The following is a 15,440-nucleotide window of genomic DNA, read 5'->3' on the forward strand; positions in this document are numbered from 1 at the left end:
AGCAATATGCGGGTTTGTTGGCTGTATTTATCACGTTAAGTTGCAAGATGCAGCAAAATGCTAATCGGCCATCGGGAAATTAATGACTCCAACTGTCTCAGCCGTAGCAAAAGGGGTTTAAACTTATACCAACTATTACGTGGGGTGTGTGGGAGGAATTGTTCAACACAGAGAGGCCGTGTCCCTCCATTCTGTCCACGTCTACTTTGCGTTGCAGCCAAGGTGAAAGTTCATATTTATGCTGCACAGCTTGTAGCCAAAATGAATGTGTTTTTTTCAACTTGGCTGCCAAAAGGAATACTTGGCCTGTGTCCATATTTCAAAGTCTGTTGTACATAAAGTAAAGCAAAGTATACTTTAAAAATTCAGCAATTTGAGTATACTTGCTGAGTTTTGAGTGTGGGTGTTGATTGACACGATAGTGAATCAGGACGTTCCGTTTCTGTATGCCTTTCTGGGTGCTGAATCCTCAGAAAACAGATGTTTTAAAAAAAAAAAAAAAAAAAAAAAAAAAAAAAAAAAAAAAAAAAAAATATATATATATATATATATATAAAAAAACTGTACAACACATTGATTGCATGAATAAAACATGGAATTAAATCCTACAATTTAGTGTAATACTGTTCCAAAGTTTCAAGGTGTGTTACCAAATCTGCCATGCTACATATTCAGTACAAAATATCTTAATTTATACCTGGATCAGTGTTCATCAAACTTTTATTTTCTTTGTACTTTTACTTAACATTGTTTGCACTTCATATCAATGTGACTGATGTATGGAGACATAGCTATTTAAAAGGTACTTTAACCAATAAGAACTAAACATTAGGTCTGTATTTCCTGTGGCGAAAGCCAGCGCTTCCTTGTTTCCCCATTTTCATTGGCGAATCGGAGACTTCTATTGTGACACATATTCATTTGCATGTCTTCTAGACTGGTTTTAAGGCAAAGCTGATTGATTTCATTCTTTGCTGTTTCATCTTGACAAAATGAGGTTATGTGAAAGGATGGAAACCACTGCTTTTTTAAAAATAGATTATCAATGCTTATATGAATTTAATAAAACACTGACATCTGTAACGACAGTAAGCAGTCCCCTCACATGGTTTACACTTTTGCTGGGGAAGCAAGCATGCCAACACGTGGTGCCCCTCACAGCGTGAAAGGAGGTGGCACTTCTATCCTCGAGCAGCAGCAGCCCCGCGATGGCATCCGTCACTGAGCCAGCAGCACGAAATTTCCCATGTTTCTCGGCTGTTTTAATCTCATCGCCGCTGTCTCCCGTCTCGCCCATCTCCACTGTGAGAGCAGGCCACATTCAGTGGGACCGTATCCATGGAAACGTGCAATTATCCAAGACATCAACAATTCATGCTGAATAATTTCATCATCGACCAAATGGGCGCGATCACAGCAGCAGCCCCCCCCACACACACACACACACAGTTACATCTACCTCATTTAGTTCTGTGCTCATCATCTACGTGTTTCAGCAAAATGCATGTTTGCTGGAGTAAATATAGCATACAGACAGCAAACTGCTGCACACGAGTGAGTGTCAGACACAGACTTCAGTGAAGAGTTCTAGCTAAACTTTCCCCTTTGCTGTTCGGACTTAATAACAGAAGAATAAGACTCGTGATTTAACTGTCTTTTTGCCCCGTGATCAACCCAGTGGCGACAACATTATTGACCGAATTACTCTTAGGATTTATTCGCCTTCAGTCTTAATAAGTAAAGGATGTAAATTAGGAATTAATGGGCACACATGAAGACCATCCGCACACAGTGACAGTCGGGGGCGCAGCTGTGGCAGCCTTCTTGGCAGATTTAAAACAATGATACATGGTCAATATTCTGGAGGCGAGTAAAGCACTCAGTTAGGCACTGAGGAGCAGTTTTAATGGAGCTAACACCTGTATTTAAAAGGAAAATCTTTTTAATAGGAGAACGGTTTTGCAAGTTGAAGGCAAAACGATGTATTTTTACCATCATGACTAACCTAGATTAATCTTAATCTAATGTCACACTTAAAAACCTGCTGCTGTGGAGATACTCATTGGCTGGGGTAAACCTCTGAGGAAAAAGTCAAAAATATCTCTCTTTTTTTTTCCTGGGAAAATATAATGCCAGCGTGTTCCGTAGCGGCGGGGGTGAGGAAGCTCGCTTTAATTGGGTACATGTGGCACATGAAGCAGCAGGTACAGGGCTGAATCTCTGTCAGCTGATGATCAAACGCGGCCGGTAGCGTGGCAAGTGCTGCGGCAGACACGTCCCGAGGATGAGTGAGCGAGGCCAACTACAAATAGGTTATATCCACGCAAGTTCCCATACGTCCCAGCATGCCGGCTGGGATGTATGGGGAACTAACTAATGCCAGGATAGACAACTTCTTCTTAGAATCCTCTGATCTTCAGGGGAAAAGGGAGGACAATGCACGTTCCATTTTGATTCAGTGATAACCAAACCACACCTAGATACTGACGGTCAACTCATTAGTTCTGCTCCTGTCAGACTAAAACTCAAACCCTCCAGTCAGACCCACCGCCCAACAACAACCCCCCCCCCCTTCTTCCTCCCCCGATTGTCTCTTCCCCTCATCTGCTCCCTTTCTTCACACAGTGCAGGAGCAGATGACTCCCTCTCCTGTTGCTAATCCCTGTTTGAATTAAGACCACGGGGACGGCGGCGTGCTCCTGAACTGTAGAAATCCATTAGCGTCAGTGTTAACGCGGGGCCGCTGTCTGCTCATTACGCCCTGAGTGTCTCGCTGACTGAGGATCTCAGGGCCTGTTACATGCTGACGGACACTAAAGCTGGAGCTGCGCAACCACTGTCTCCACATTGCCTCAGGGAGAAGGCAGCGAGGGAGGGAGGGAGAGTGATTGGTGGGGGCAGTTTCGTCTCAGATTACATAAGTCAAAAGTCACACTATCAGGGTGAGTGTCAAGTACAAACATGTGACTGTGTGTGTGTCTCTGTGTGTACACACTGTCCTGAGCTGAGAGCTGCATTGGTTAGCAAGCCACAAGTGAGTGTCAGTGTTTGCTAGTGGTTATAGGAAACACTGGAGCGTGCTACTTTTAGCTTCCCCCCCCGAGATGGAGCGTGCATCCGACGATTCCTCTACCCATTCATACTTATTTAATAACACAGAGCTGACTTGGGGAAGATTAAGAGGATACATACAGTATGACAGTGTTTATAAAAGCGCAGGAGTGAATAATGAATAAAGATTTATCTGGATGGCAATAGCAGAATGTTATGTTGTTGACGGATGCGTCAGGGATGCTAGAGAAATAATCAAGAGAAGCTTGCTAAGTAAGAGTCCCAGATACTTAGAGTACACCGGAGGGCAGCCCGGTAATGCATGCCACCATAATGAAGCTTGTAATGTTTTCTTCAAACTGCTGTACTCTAACTGTTGTTTTCTTCATTTCCTTGTCTTAAATTGTAGCTTAGGCCCTCTTAGCCACCATAACCTGCACAAGAATGAAAACAAATACTGTTGTTCAATCAAAGACAAACAGAAAACCCCCCTATTTGATGTGGTTTTAGCAGGAGATTGAGGCATTGGAAGGGGCTACAACAGCAAACAGGAAATGTCCAAGCTGTACACCTGTGTGAATATGATTGGACGTTACTATTCAGCTGGTAGCAAAGCAGCTAAACAAGCCACTGACAGTGAAGCAGTAATAAAGCCAACGCAAGCCCGACTCCAGCACTCCCTAAAGTAATGGTATGCTCCATTAGAATCAGATCTTCCTAACAACTTCAGATACAATACAATGCCACATGAGCCTGCAGTGATGAAGGATGTGAACAGACCTAAACCTCACACCAGTGTACTAAGCTGTAAACCTCTAAAGCATACATACTACGCTTTTAGGGGCCTTAAAGCCGAAACAGTATGAAAACTCTTCACCGACGCGCTCATATAAATGACCTTGGCCAGCGTTATGAATTATTTCTTCCTTGAATTAGAGATTATGTTTGTAAAGACAGCAGCGGGGATAAAGAGATTTGTTGTATCTGTTTTAAGTGCAGGAGTGCATATGTGAAGGTAAAATGGAAATTCTCAAGGAGAGCGCCCTCGTGGACTGTTATTGGGTTCATCGCTCCTGCATCCAAACATGGCTTCTGCAGTCACAATCTACTGATCTTTATAGCAATATTCTCAAGTGAAGGACGGTGGAATCCATAGATGCTATCGTCACTGCTGCGCATCTGCAATTCTCTGAAGAAAAATCTTCATTCCTTCAACTGATGCTCTGAAACACTGAGGGGCCGAATGCACAAAGAATGCACTGCGGCAACCACTTACTGCACATCACTTGCACCCACTATCCGCCCCGTCTCAAGGTCCAGTTCAAAGATACTTGTGCTAATGTTATTACAGCGCGAACATGCCCATAAAGAATGCATTTTGTTATTGTTTAGCATCTGTTAAATGCATCAGCAGTTTTTTCAAGTGGGTCCAGTGATATTTGTTTTAGAGGACCAATTTATCTGCATCTACTGGTGTAATGGAGCAGATTACAACTCCCTTTCTTCACCTTCCCCTTCCAAGCACAAAGGAGGAGCTATGGCAGCCGCGTACTCACTCTGTATTGAATCTGTACTCGGAAATATGGCGCATTGGTTAGAATTCCATTTCTTAAAAAACAAAAAAAACGTAGTGAGTTGACAACTTTGCTAACACTGCCAAACATCAAGCAAGTGCAACAGCTCAAGACGCAGCAAGCCAGCTAATATTACTGACTAGTCCAACAGCAAGAAGGCCAGCTGGGCGTCTGTCTGCAGACTTTTATTTCACAAAGCTCTCCCTAATGACTAAAAGCAGTCCCAGATTTACTCGGCTCCGACTGCTTTGCTCTCATTAGCTAACTCTGTGTCCACAGAAGCTGCTGAACCCAGTTACATTGCCCAGTTTTGGTCCCGGCATGACACCGCTTTCCCAGCTCCAGTTCTGGATGCCTGTTAGCATTCCCCCCCTGCCCTCGTTGTCCCCGGCCTGAAAACGTCCTCCTCCCATGGCCTCAACCTCCTGTGCTGCCAGCGTAAACACCAACCCTCTCCCATTGCTCTGAGCACCCAGCCCCGGGCGCCGAGGGCAGTACGTCCAAGCTCACTAACAGCAGCTACATTTGGCCGCAGTTACTCTACCGTCCATCAGGAAACTCTGTAAACCGACGAGAGCTGAGGCGGAGCAGCCGGGGGACACCAGAGGAAAAGAACAGAAAAGATTTTCTCCATAAAATATGATCCAATTTCACCAAAATCTGTGACATAGTTGGTGGGGCGTGACTTAATGCTGCAAAGCGTTACGCACTTGTTCCGACCCGGAGCCAAAAGTTACACAGTGCAAGAACAGGCGTAAAGGGCACAGAGTGGGAATGACAGAGGCCCCATTCACCCTATTACTATTCAGTGTAGCATCAAAATGATAGTGAAGCTGTTATTTCAAGGTAGAAAAGTTACATAATGGGGCTTAACTGTGCGCTGTCCCTCATGCCTCTGGGCGCACGGAAAGCTGTGTCCTCTCTCACCCTGCTCTCTGCGTTACTGTTACAGTGCGTAACCATCGTCTCCGTTTCTTACAGCACAAGATCTGAAGCTGTTTTCCAGTTTTCATTCCCACATGGTGAATATCAGGTATTGTAGGCCTACCGTCTGTCTGAAGATGCTAATATATGAGGTCCGTTTGCATAAAAAGGGGGCAACTTTGCGCCATATTTATACATATTACCTTATGTAAATGTGTACAAATAGCACAGGAGCACTAAGACATTTTTTGCTTGGCAGCGCAGTTAGTTAGTCTAAATTGATACTTTTATTTTTAGCATATTATACCAATGTTTAAGTGACGTACAATACACTGAACCAGTAATGGCCACTTGCCTCCAAGGTGGTACCAAAATAAATTTGAGTAATAAACTGGAGTGGATGGTCTTGTATCAATAAGCAGTGCAGCCTCAAAAGGACAGTCTGTATTGTAGTTGTATATCCACATGCTGTCCATCACCGTAAAGAAAACTCTAATTCATTTTAGGCCTAAGTACTTCATTTGCCCAAATTTCCATTCCCATTTGAGTCTTGATCTGAGGGATGTTTTTATTCATCATGCTCTACAGACATTAGAGACTCTATGACAAAACATCTTGAAAGCATTTTGCTTTCCCAGTGTGATGTATTTGTCCAATCAAATGCAGAATTGGGATGGGATGTAAGCCTGGAAGCCATTATGTGATTTCAGCTGCAGAGAGTTAACATTTCCAGGGAAGGCTATGATAAAAAGAAAACAGCATCTTGTTTTCATCATTTTTTCTAATTTTTGATCTTTTGATGTTATTTGATGTAGGGTATAATATCACATGCAAAGCTACTGTAGCTGTGAAACAATTGGCTGATTCTGTGGCTAGGTAATGCCTTTCGTCTCAGTTTCATGAATGATTCATGGTCATATTTAAAGTGTTTGTAATAAATTCTGTTTGTAGTGGGCAACACTTAGACCTTTGATCCTGTAATCAGCATTAGATCCTTTGAGTATGTATTAAATATTCTAGTGTTTACAACAGGAGCAGTCTGGGTTTTTTTTCCCCCCATTTTAACTAAGTGACCAAATGGCTTTTAGCATCATTTATTTGCTTACATGTCAATTTCCTCCAACCGTTCCCGTGTTTGGTCCTGGACCGGCCCCCGTAAGGGAGACACCTTCGTTGGGATGCCGTACAGCCCCTGCACAGATTTCCAACATTATAGTTTCAGATTCACTTAAAAGCTTTCCATGAGCCTTTTTGAACATTAAGATTTAAAACGCTGTCGGTTAACTTCTCCTCTTCCTCCTGAGATCCCTTTTTTTTTCCTCAATGCAGTGTTAAGCAACAAAAAAAAAAAAAAAAAGGCACACAGCTGCGAGAGAAATCCGTCAAGACGAAGTCTAATCTATGGACATACATGCACATTGGTCTGTGTGACCAGAAATCAACCTTGCTGTTGTAACCTTTTTCTCAGTCTCCTCGGGTTCCGTCTGATCAACTAGGTTCGGGTAAGGAGATTGGCAGTAGCACTGAAGCATGAGAGCAATTGATCTCCAGCCCACATAACACACAACACAGAATGTGGTATAAATGTATATATTCAAATATTCAATTTTTTCCCCCAACATAAAATGTTCAGCCTCACACTCATTAAATGAAATGCTGACCCAGGTAAGTACAGATATAGGAAAAAAAATTAAAAATGTGTTTCTTTCCCCCCTTTAATGGCTTCAATTGTCCTTATTTTTCCCTGTTTTCCATTGTCTGTTTCAGTTTACATATTGTCTTCCAGGGTCCTCCAAGGAGAAATAGTTCTTTAGGTTCCTTTGTCAGTTTGTTTTTAGCAAAAGATAAAAAAATAAAAAAATAAACCCAAAAACACTGAGATCTCAGGAAAAAAAGTGCAACTAAAATGTGTCACTCCTCAGGACTGAGCCTTGTCCTACCACACTGATGTCCACACTGATGTCCACACTGCGGTCCGATGAACCCAGAGCCTCCACGCAGCAATGGCGGGTGATATGGATCACAGTTGAGTCGAAGAACTCACTCCCTTTAAAAAAAAAAAAAAAAAAAAAACAGCCTGCATAATATGCAACGTAATTATTTATCAGCTTAAATGACTGTTTTTCAGTGTACATTAAACAACACAGCTTCAGTACATGGAATATAAACAACTCAAAGTACAGGAAATATGAAACATCGTTTTGGTATCTGAGCTACAGCTGAGCTAACGGCTAACCGTTCCTCACGGTAACACGCAATGACAACACATCATCACAACGTCACAAAAAACATGTCTCAGTACCATTAAAACATTTACTGACTGTTCTGACTGGCTTTTTCTTTATATACTGAACCAGAAGGACACTGCTCATCAAGCTAACAGTGCAGCTAAAACTAACTCACCGGAATAGTTCAGAAAAGCGCGAGGAAAACACTCCGTCGGAGTCGCTCCTGTGACATTTCTATCACAACACTCACAAAATATCACCGTTTGACCGCCAAATGAGGACGAGGTTTCTCTCTTTTTTCTTTTTTCTTTTTTCTTTTTTTTTCTGTCGCTCACCTTCCCACACACCGAGAGCTGCAGGTGATGCATTCAGGTAAGCTCAGAAGTTCCACAACCAGACGAGAAACAACTGAGATGCATTCAAAGGTTCTGTAAATGACAGTACTTTAAAACTAACCAGGGTTACACTGTATTTTCATTTTCTGATATGAAATTAATGTCACACTATATATTACTCTGCAATAAACAAAATAATCCACTATTTTACATCCTTCTGACCGTATTGATGCACACTTCTTATTGTATATGCATCTGCCTGAGCGTTTTTACACTATAGCCTATCACACAACTCTTAATTGCCTCGAATTCATCAGAAATTTCTCCTATTCTTGCATCATAAGTGCTTCTGTTCCACATCATTAACGCGCACAGCTTAAACACACTTGTGCCGCACGGTATACACATGTCGCGTTGTGTATGTTTGCACGTACACACCATTTCCTGCTGAGATTTTCCTAATGAGCTAATCCAACTTTCACTCATGATCGCAGCCTCATTGCACGTGAATCACCTCTCCCCTCTTTTTTTTTTTTTTTTCCGCCCTCTCTTGTCTCTTTTCCCGTCTCGGAATATGAGCGTACAGTATTTCACCACCACGGCCCATTTGTCTGATCCAATCTCTGTCCCCGTAATTGAAACTTTTATTGAGATGAAGGGGATAATAGTTGTAAATGTGCTAACTGGCGCCTCGCACCCGGACGTGATGTAAAACCATCCGAAGGCATAAAAAAGTCCAAAGTATGAAATGCTGCCCACTCTCATGTCATGTATCACGCCGCACCATTAGGACACTCACGACTGGCTGACTGTGCTGTATGGCTCAGCCTGCCTCGCCGTCGCCGGGTGCAACCGAGGACATGCCCCATTATTAATAAGCACCTCGGTACACAAGACGCCGCTCGCTGTTACAACTCTCTAAAAAGTCTGCCTTCATTACTTTTAAAAAAGGAAAAGTGGATGTGCAGCGCATCAGCCATGCAAATTCAATCATGGAACATATGCCGAGACATTTGTGTGATTATAATCAAGCAGCTTGTGAAAAATGTCTTGTGTTGGAGGCAGCGGCTTGATTTATCTCTCACATGTTATTCCAGTGACTTAAAGTCACACTCTGTTAGGCTTAGAGCTTGTCAAATAAAATAAAAACACACACATTTGGTGAGCTTTGGTATCAGTTATATGGCAATTACATGACAAAAGGAAACTAAAAAAGACAAGGCTTGCGATATGTGTATGTATTTGTTTCTTATTGTCCATCTGTCAACGCATTCTGACTTCCCTAACATCACTCAAACACGAGTTAATACATATGCATTTTCAGCCATGAACCAATTGACATTTGGTGCTGCTGAATATTTTTGGGAGCAGGAACAGTGTTTGTGGGATTGACTCATGGCCATGCATGCTCATTGTTATACAGGAACATGTCAGTGTGGCTCACCTGTGTGTTTTTATGAGTTTCTGGAAAAAGATGACGCTGTAAGGCACAGAGGAATTAGATATACTTTGTTGTGAAGAAAAATAAAGAATTCTTATAGGCTAAGTAGTTGCAAAATACTTGAATTTAGAGTTACATGATTTTGAAATAATTCACAGCCCCCTGACATACATTACCCCTAACATCATCTACACTGTGGCTACTATGATATCTGAGCTTGTTATGGTACCAAAACATTTATGCATCAGTGGAGCGCCTCTTTTTAAAGCTGTGCCTTTACGTAGAAATCTCGCATTGAAACTCAGTCAGAGGTCATATTTAGTTAAAAATATGCAAAACATTTTGATAGCCTGGGTCATCATTAGACATAAATATGAATATAAAAGTGTTTTTCCACACCCCCCCTAAGCTGCAGCCACAATTACAGGGCACAGGTTTCCAGTCTGATCCTTCAACCTGACCTGTCGGCCCAGTGCAAAGAGGTGAGCGTCTGAGCTCTGTACTTGATTTGCTCAGCGGAACCTACCTGAGACTATGCAGTGTGTGCAGAATCGCCCCCTTACGGGCTCCAAAAAATACTTCAAACATTTGATGGATGGCTCCCGTGAAACCTTGTGGCCTCCAAATAAGCTATAATGTAATTCCGCTTCTTGTGTGATTTCCCTCCATGACCCTGCGCGAGGAACAATCAGCAACTTTCAGCAAAACATGGTGCCAAGGTTCAAATATCCCGAACAGAATGGAACAACATGACCCCGAAAATAGACCAAATCCAAGGCTACCTTCCTGGAAAATGCTACATACGGCAATAGACGCCGCTTAAGGGTGTTTATTATAATACAAAGCAGAGGAGAGACACGCTAAATGTAACATGACATTTTTGCTTGGATGCAAAAGCCCTAAATATGCTTAGTGTTGCAAGTATAAGGGAGGAAATGCAGAGGTAGTTTAAACTATGTTGTAATCAAAATCCACACATTCATATAAATGAAAGTTGCATGTGCAGAAAATTAAAAAAATGCAGCCTGGCAGCGTTAAAACAGTTTTATTTTTGTACACTGCGAGTGAGGTCATAAAAATAGTCAGGAGATGGAGCGAGGAACAAACTCCTCATCAGGGCAATGACGTCCATCAGCATCCAATTAACCCCCTGTTTTACCATATGTGTCTGTGTCAGTCGCCTCCGATGGGCGAAACCTCGGACTGAACCACAGACACCAGAGATGAACACGACGTGGGCTGTGTGGGAAGGAGGCTCAATGGCCTGCAAGCTCTGCTGGACTCGTTTCTGAATCTGAGTGATTGGCATGATTGGGTTTATAACAGGCATATCTGCTTTACTGAAAAACAGGACCATAATAGTGTGATAGATCATTACTTTTACGGCATATATACACAACATTAGGCTAAGTTAATGGAATAATTAAAGGTTGTAACTCTGTATTCTCGGTTTAAAGCCACGGCTCCAGAAGTTGTTAAATACCTTTTGAATATTTGGTCAAACTGAAGCCACACTTGAGGTTATATTTTCAAGCTAGTATGTTCACCTTCTTGGAGCACCAAGGATTTCTCTGGATGAGGCTTTGTAAAGGGCAGCATGAATAAGCAATGGAAAACATTGTAAGCAATGTTGAGAAGTGCAACAAGAAGGACGTAGGAGGCAGCCAGACTCATGGAATAACCTACAATATGATTCAAATCGGTGGTTCCCAACCTGGGTGTCGGGACCCAACTAGAGGTCGCCAAAGCTTCACAGAGGGTCACGAGGACTTCTTGATTTTAAGAGGTGTAGGAAAACATTTCTGTGAAGAAAACTGAATGAAAAAGTTTAGATTGGACCTGAACATAAGTTATATTCACAGAGCCTTCACTCTTTGCTAAACAGTCCCATCCTGCATTAGAAAAGAACACAGTTAAAACAACCAAAAAGCTATGTCAGGGAGAAGAAAACACTGAATCTGTCAAACAATTATTCATTATATATGAGTAATATATATATATATATATATAAATAATAAAAATACATTATTTAGAATTATTTTAAAAAGTTCCCTAAAATGATCAGGAAAACTCATCTGTGATGCACTATTCACAGGATATAATATGCTTATAGTTTGAACTAAAATAAAATTATGAATCCTAAACTGCAACATGAGCACATGGCTGAGTCTGACAAAGAAAAGCATACTTTATATAGAGTTTCATCTACAACATCTTCTACCGCTCCATCACTAGAGGATGCATTCATGGACACCTGTTTTCACCCGTCACCAGGACCTGCAGCAACGCAGTCATTCTGACCATTTAACAGACGATAACTTTGTGGAACACAAAACTGCATTAAAAACGATTAAATTAAAACGAGCTTGTGTTCAGTTGTTTGGTAAAGTTGGCAGATAAATCAACTTACTCTGGGCTAAAATCAAAGACTCTCGGGGGACAGGGCTGAGTGGGAAGCCATTTCACGCTGCATCAACCTCATTTAAATGGCATGTGGCATACCATACAATACTTTTTTCAAAACAAAATTCTTCTTAACCCATCAATAAAGGTTCAGTACCACGGAGTATTAGGAGGGGAGGGGGATTAGGAGAATAAAGTCATAATATTAGGTCTACGAGAATAAAGTCGTAACGTTATGAGAATAAAGTTGTAATATTACGAGAATAAAGTCGTAATTTTATGAGGACTGTCAGCCTGTTGGCTCAGCCAGCAAAACTGTTTAACAATGAAATTATCAATACGTTAGTTTACATGTTAACTGTACGGTACGACTGAGACTGCTGGGCTCAGGCTGAGGCTGCTGTTGGTTGAGCTGGTCACGTCAGATCTTGATAACTCTATCGAAGCTTTTTTCTCATTAAAACGATTACATTATTCTCGTATTATTACCACTTTATTCTTGTAACATTACGACTTTATTCTTGTAACATTACGACTTTATTCTCGTAATATTATGACTTTAATCTCGTAATTTCCCCCCCAAAAAAGAAAAAAAATACTTTTTCGAAATATTATCCAATATATATAATAAATAACTGTTCTAATATGTAACTGCGAAAAGGTTTAGTTAATGTGATATATAACCAGTTCAGGTTTAATTGTTCATAGTAAAGTCCTGCTCCACTCAAATTTTTTTCATTCCTACTTGATGTTTGACCTTCGCTGTGCAGATTGCAAATATGTGATGTAGAGACTTGAAGCCAGCAGTGCACATCCACTGAGAATGGACTTCACAGTGAAGTCGGAAACGTCTTGTGTCCAGCAGGAAAACTTTAAAAATGATCAACATTTTCATATTCATAGATTCTGGAATTTTCAATAAGGTAGAAGGAGTCTTTAATGTGGAAATTATACCTTTTTGTGTACCAAAACATATCAGACACATATTGTTGTTCCAAGCAGACTATTTGTATATATGTCTTTTATAAATTCCCAGAGGGGATCTAAAAATATGAAGTCATATTAATATCTCTCTGTATAAAGTTTCAGCAGATAATTTAAGCAGGTATCTGTAAACCTTTGTGATTAAATATGGCCTCTGCTGGGACTTCCTATCTACATTCAAGGCATGAGAGTCGGAGTCTGTGAAGTCTGAACCGCACAGACAATATTGCATTGCGCGTGCCGTGGCGATACCACACTGAGCGAAGATCTGAGGAAATCATCTCCAACCTTTGAAGTTACTCTTTCCCCATTTGTGAAGTCTTGCCGCTTCATAGTTCATCTCAGGCGGTGGGGAACAGGCACCACCAAAGAAAAAGAAAGGGCGTTCCAGCCTCCAGGGTCAGTCCACGCATAATGGATTGCTGAGCTGCAGCCAAACTTATTGTCAGGCTTCAAGCGTGTGTGTGTGTGTGTGTGTGTGTGTGTTTGTGTGTAGTTTTGGTTGATGTTTTGCATATGCAAATGCATGCATTTTTGAACCTGTGTGTGCTGGTGCAATATGAGACACATCATTAACACAAAATTAGCAAATTATAATTGCGTGACTGTTTCCCTCGGGTGAACTCTGAATTGGACTGAAGAATTTTAGAAAATGGACTCCTCCCCTTTGTCCTGTATCCCTTCCATCTTCTAATTTGCCAACCATAATTATCAGAACATGGCTGCACTATTTAAAATTGTCAAATACAATTAACCAGCTCGGCCTCAGCATCATTAGTCATCAGAAGACATACTAGGAGTGAAATCCTCTCTGGCCCTGCGTGAACCCGTGCTGATAATGATGTGCGGCATGTAAAGGAAAGGAATGCAAGCCTGCCTGTGGCGGATTTCCTCGCACTTCCTCTCATACTCACGGTGCCTAAACAGTTACGCTTCCAGTTTGGCTGCGTTCAGGTGAAAGTGAGATAATAAGTAAAGACCAGGAGGCTGCGGGTAAAGAAAAAAAAAAAGATGATAATGGGTGAAGGGTGTGAATGAGCGATTTTGTGCTGAGAATCAGGAACATTTCGTTTTCTATTTCACCTTGCGTGTGAGCAAAGAGCCTTCAATTGCAGCAAATGGCTGTCTTCCGGAAAGAGAGACACGGAGGAAGAGGAAGAGTGACAGAAAGAATGACTTTAATGGACAAGAGGAAAGAGAGGGACAAAAATTGAGTAAAGGCCAGTATAAGGGAGTTTAATGGAGAGGAAGAAGGTAGTGTCCATTTTATTTTTATTTATTTATTGCTGGTGAGTGTGTCTCTGACCATTGATATGCGACACAGACAGCAGAGTCTCCTCTGCGGCCTGACAGCACTGCCAGGTCTGGACTTTTGGGCCTCTGATGTCCAGTTCACTCCCGGGTCAAAACTGAACAACAGCCGTCTCCCCTTATGTTTTGCTTTGCCCAGACACTCATATTGAATGCATATGAGAACCCTTTGTCAGAGCAAAACAGCAGATCAAAGAGCTGCGTGCCAGAATCCATGGCTAGATAATAGCGAATGTAATCACAGTCTCTAAAAAGAAACATATTGCTTGGCAACACTAATGTCTCCCTTGAAGTTTCTGAATAACTGTGAAAATGCCCTTGTAGAGCTGCATAGCAGGCGACTTTAAATTCACTGTCTGTCACTTCTGAATGAGTAGTTTTTATAATAACGGTGTGCTGTATAACTGGGAGTCTTTTTGTTATTCTTATTTCAAGTGCTGTATCGATGGCTTTTTGGGATTAATGCAGTCTATATACACTATGTGTGTATGTATACGGTATTTCCAGGGAGGTTATACAAAGCTGCTACCTCCATGGGAAGAGTTGCAAACGCAGATGAACTCTATTCTTGAAATGAATAAACTAATACAAGTTTTGAGTTTGGCATTAAGGCTGCCATTTTGAGATTTATTTTGGCCAGAATAACGATATTTAGACAGGAGGTTGGAGCAGAGGAAGATAAGAATTGCTGTGCCTCTTTACTGATTGGAAAGTGGTAGCGACTTGTCAGCCATGCCCTAAAATATACACTGATTCATCATCTATTTAACACTAAATGGAGCCATGATTTACAAAATAATCCTCATGCTGCATGAAAGAAGACTGGAAACTAGCGATTAGGAGCATAGACTCATTAGGAAACTGTGGACTGAGCTAATAAATCAAGTTAGAAAAAGCTTACATACATTTGGACTTCTTTTTGTAACCAGTTGAGTAGCCCCCTGCTGGCCATTAAAAGTAATGCAGGTAGAATTTTCTCCATTTTCTGTGTTAAATCCTCTTTATATATTTGTATCTACAGTCTATAGTTTAGCTGCAGTATTCATATGATCCCTGATCAGTGCATCATCACTGAATAAACTATAGGCAGGAGAAAGCAGTATTTCTGTGTCCCTTACAGTCCATCAGTGCATGTGTGCGCAGTCTTGGTTGATGGTATTGTTGTTTGCTTTTACTCCATTTTTGTTGC

General features: G+C 41.4%; 1 protein-coding gene across 1 annotated transcript in view; it reads right to left on the minus strand.

The window, feature by feature from the left end:
• The window catches only part of LOC127378953 (uncharacterized), a 141,964-nt gene extending 133,819 nt beyond the window's left edge, over positions 1–8,145 (minus strand). Inside the window, exons 1-3 of the mRNA XM_051428333.1 lie at positions 7,953–8,145; positions 7,490–7,596; positions 6,656–6,741 (exon numbers count right to left, since the gene is read on the minus strand). Coding sequence (XP_051284293.1) covers positions 6,656–6,741; positions 7,490–7,596; positions 7,953–8,145 — 386 coding nt within the window. The remainder of the gene's footprint in view (positions 1–6,655; positions 6,742–7,489; positions 7,597–7,952) is intronic.
• Positions 8,146–15,440: the final 7,295 nt, after the last annotated feature.

Source organism: Dicentrarchus labrax, unplaced genomic scaffold (genome assembly GCF_905237075.1).
Source record: "Dicentrarchus labrax unplaced genomic scaffold, dlabrax2021, whole genome shotgun sequence".
Classification (NCBI taxonomy): domain Eukaryota; kingdom Metazoa; phylum Chordata; class Actinopteri; family Moronidae; genus Dicentrarchus; species Dicentrarchus labrax.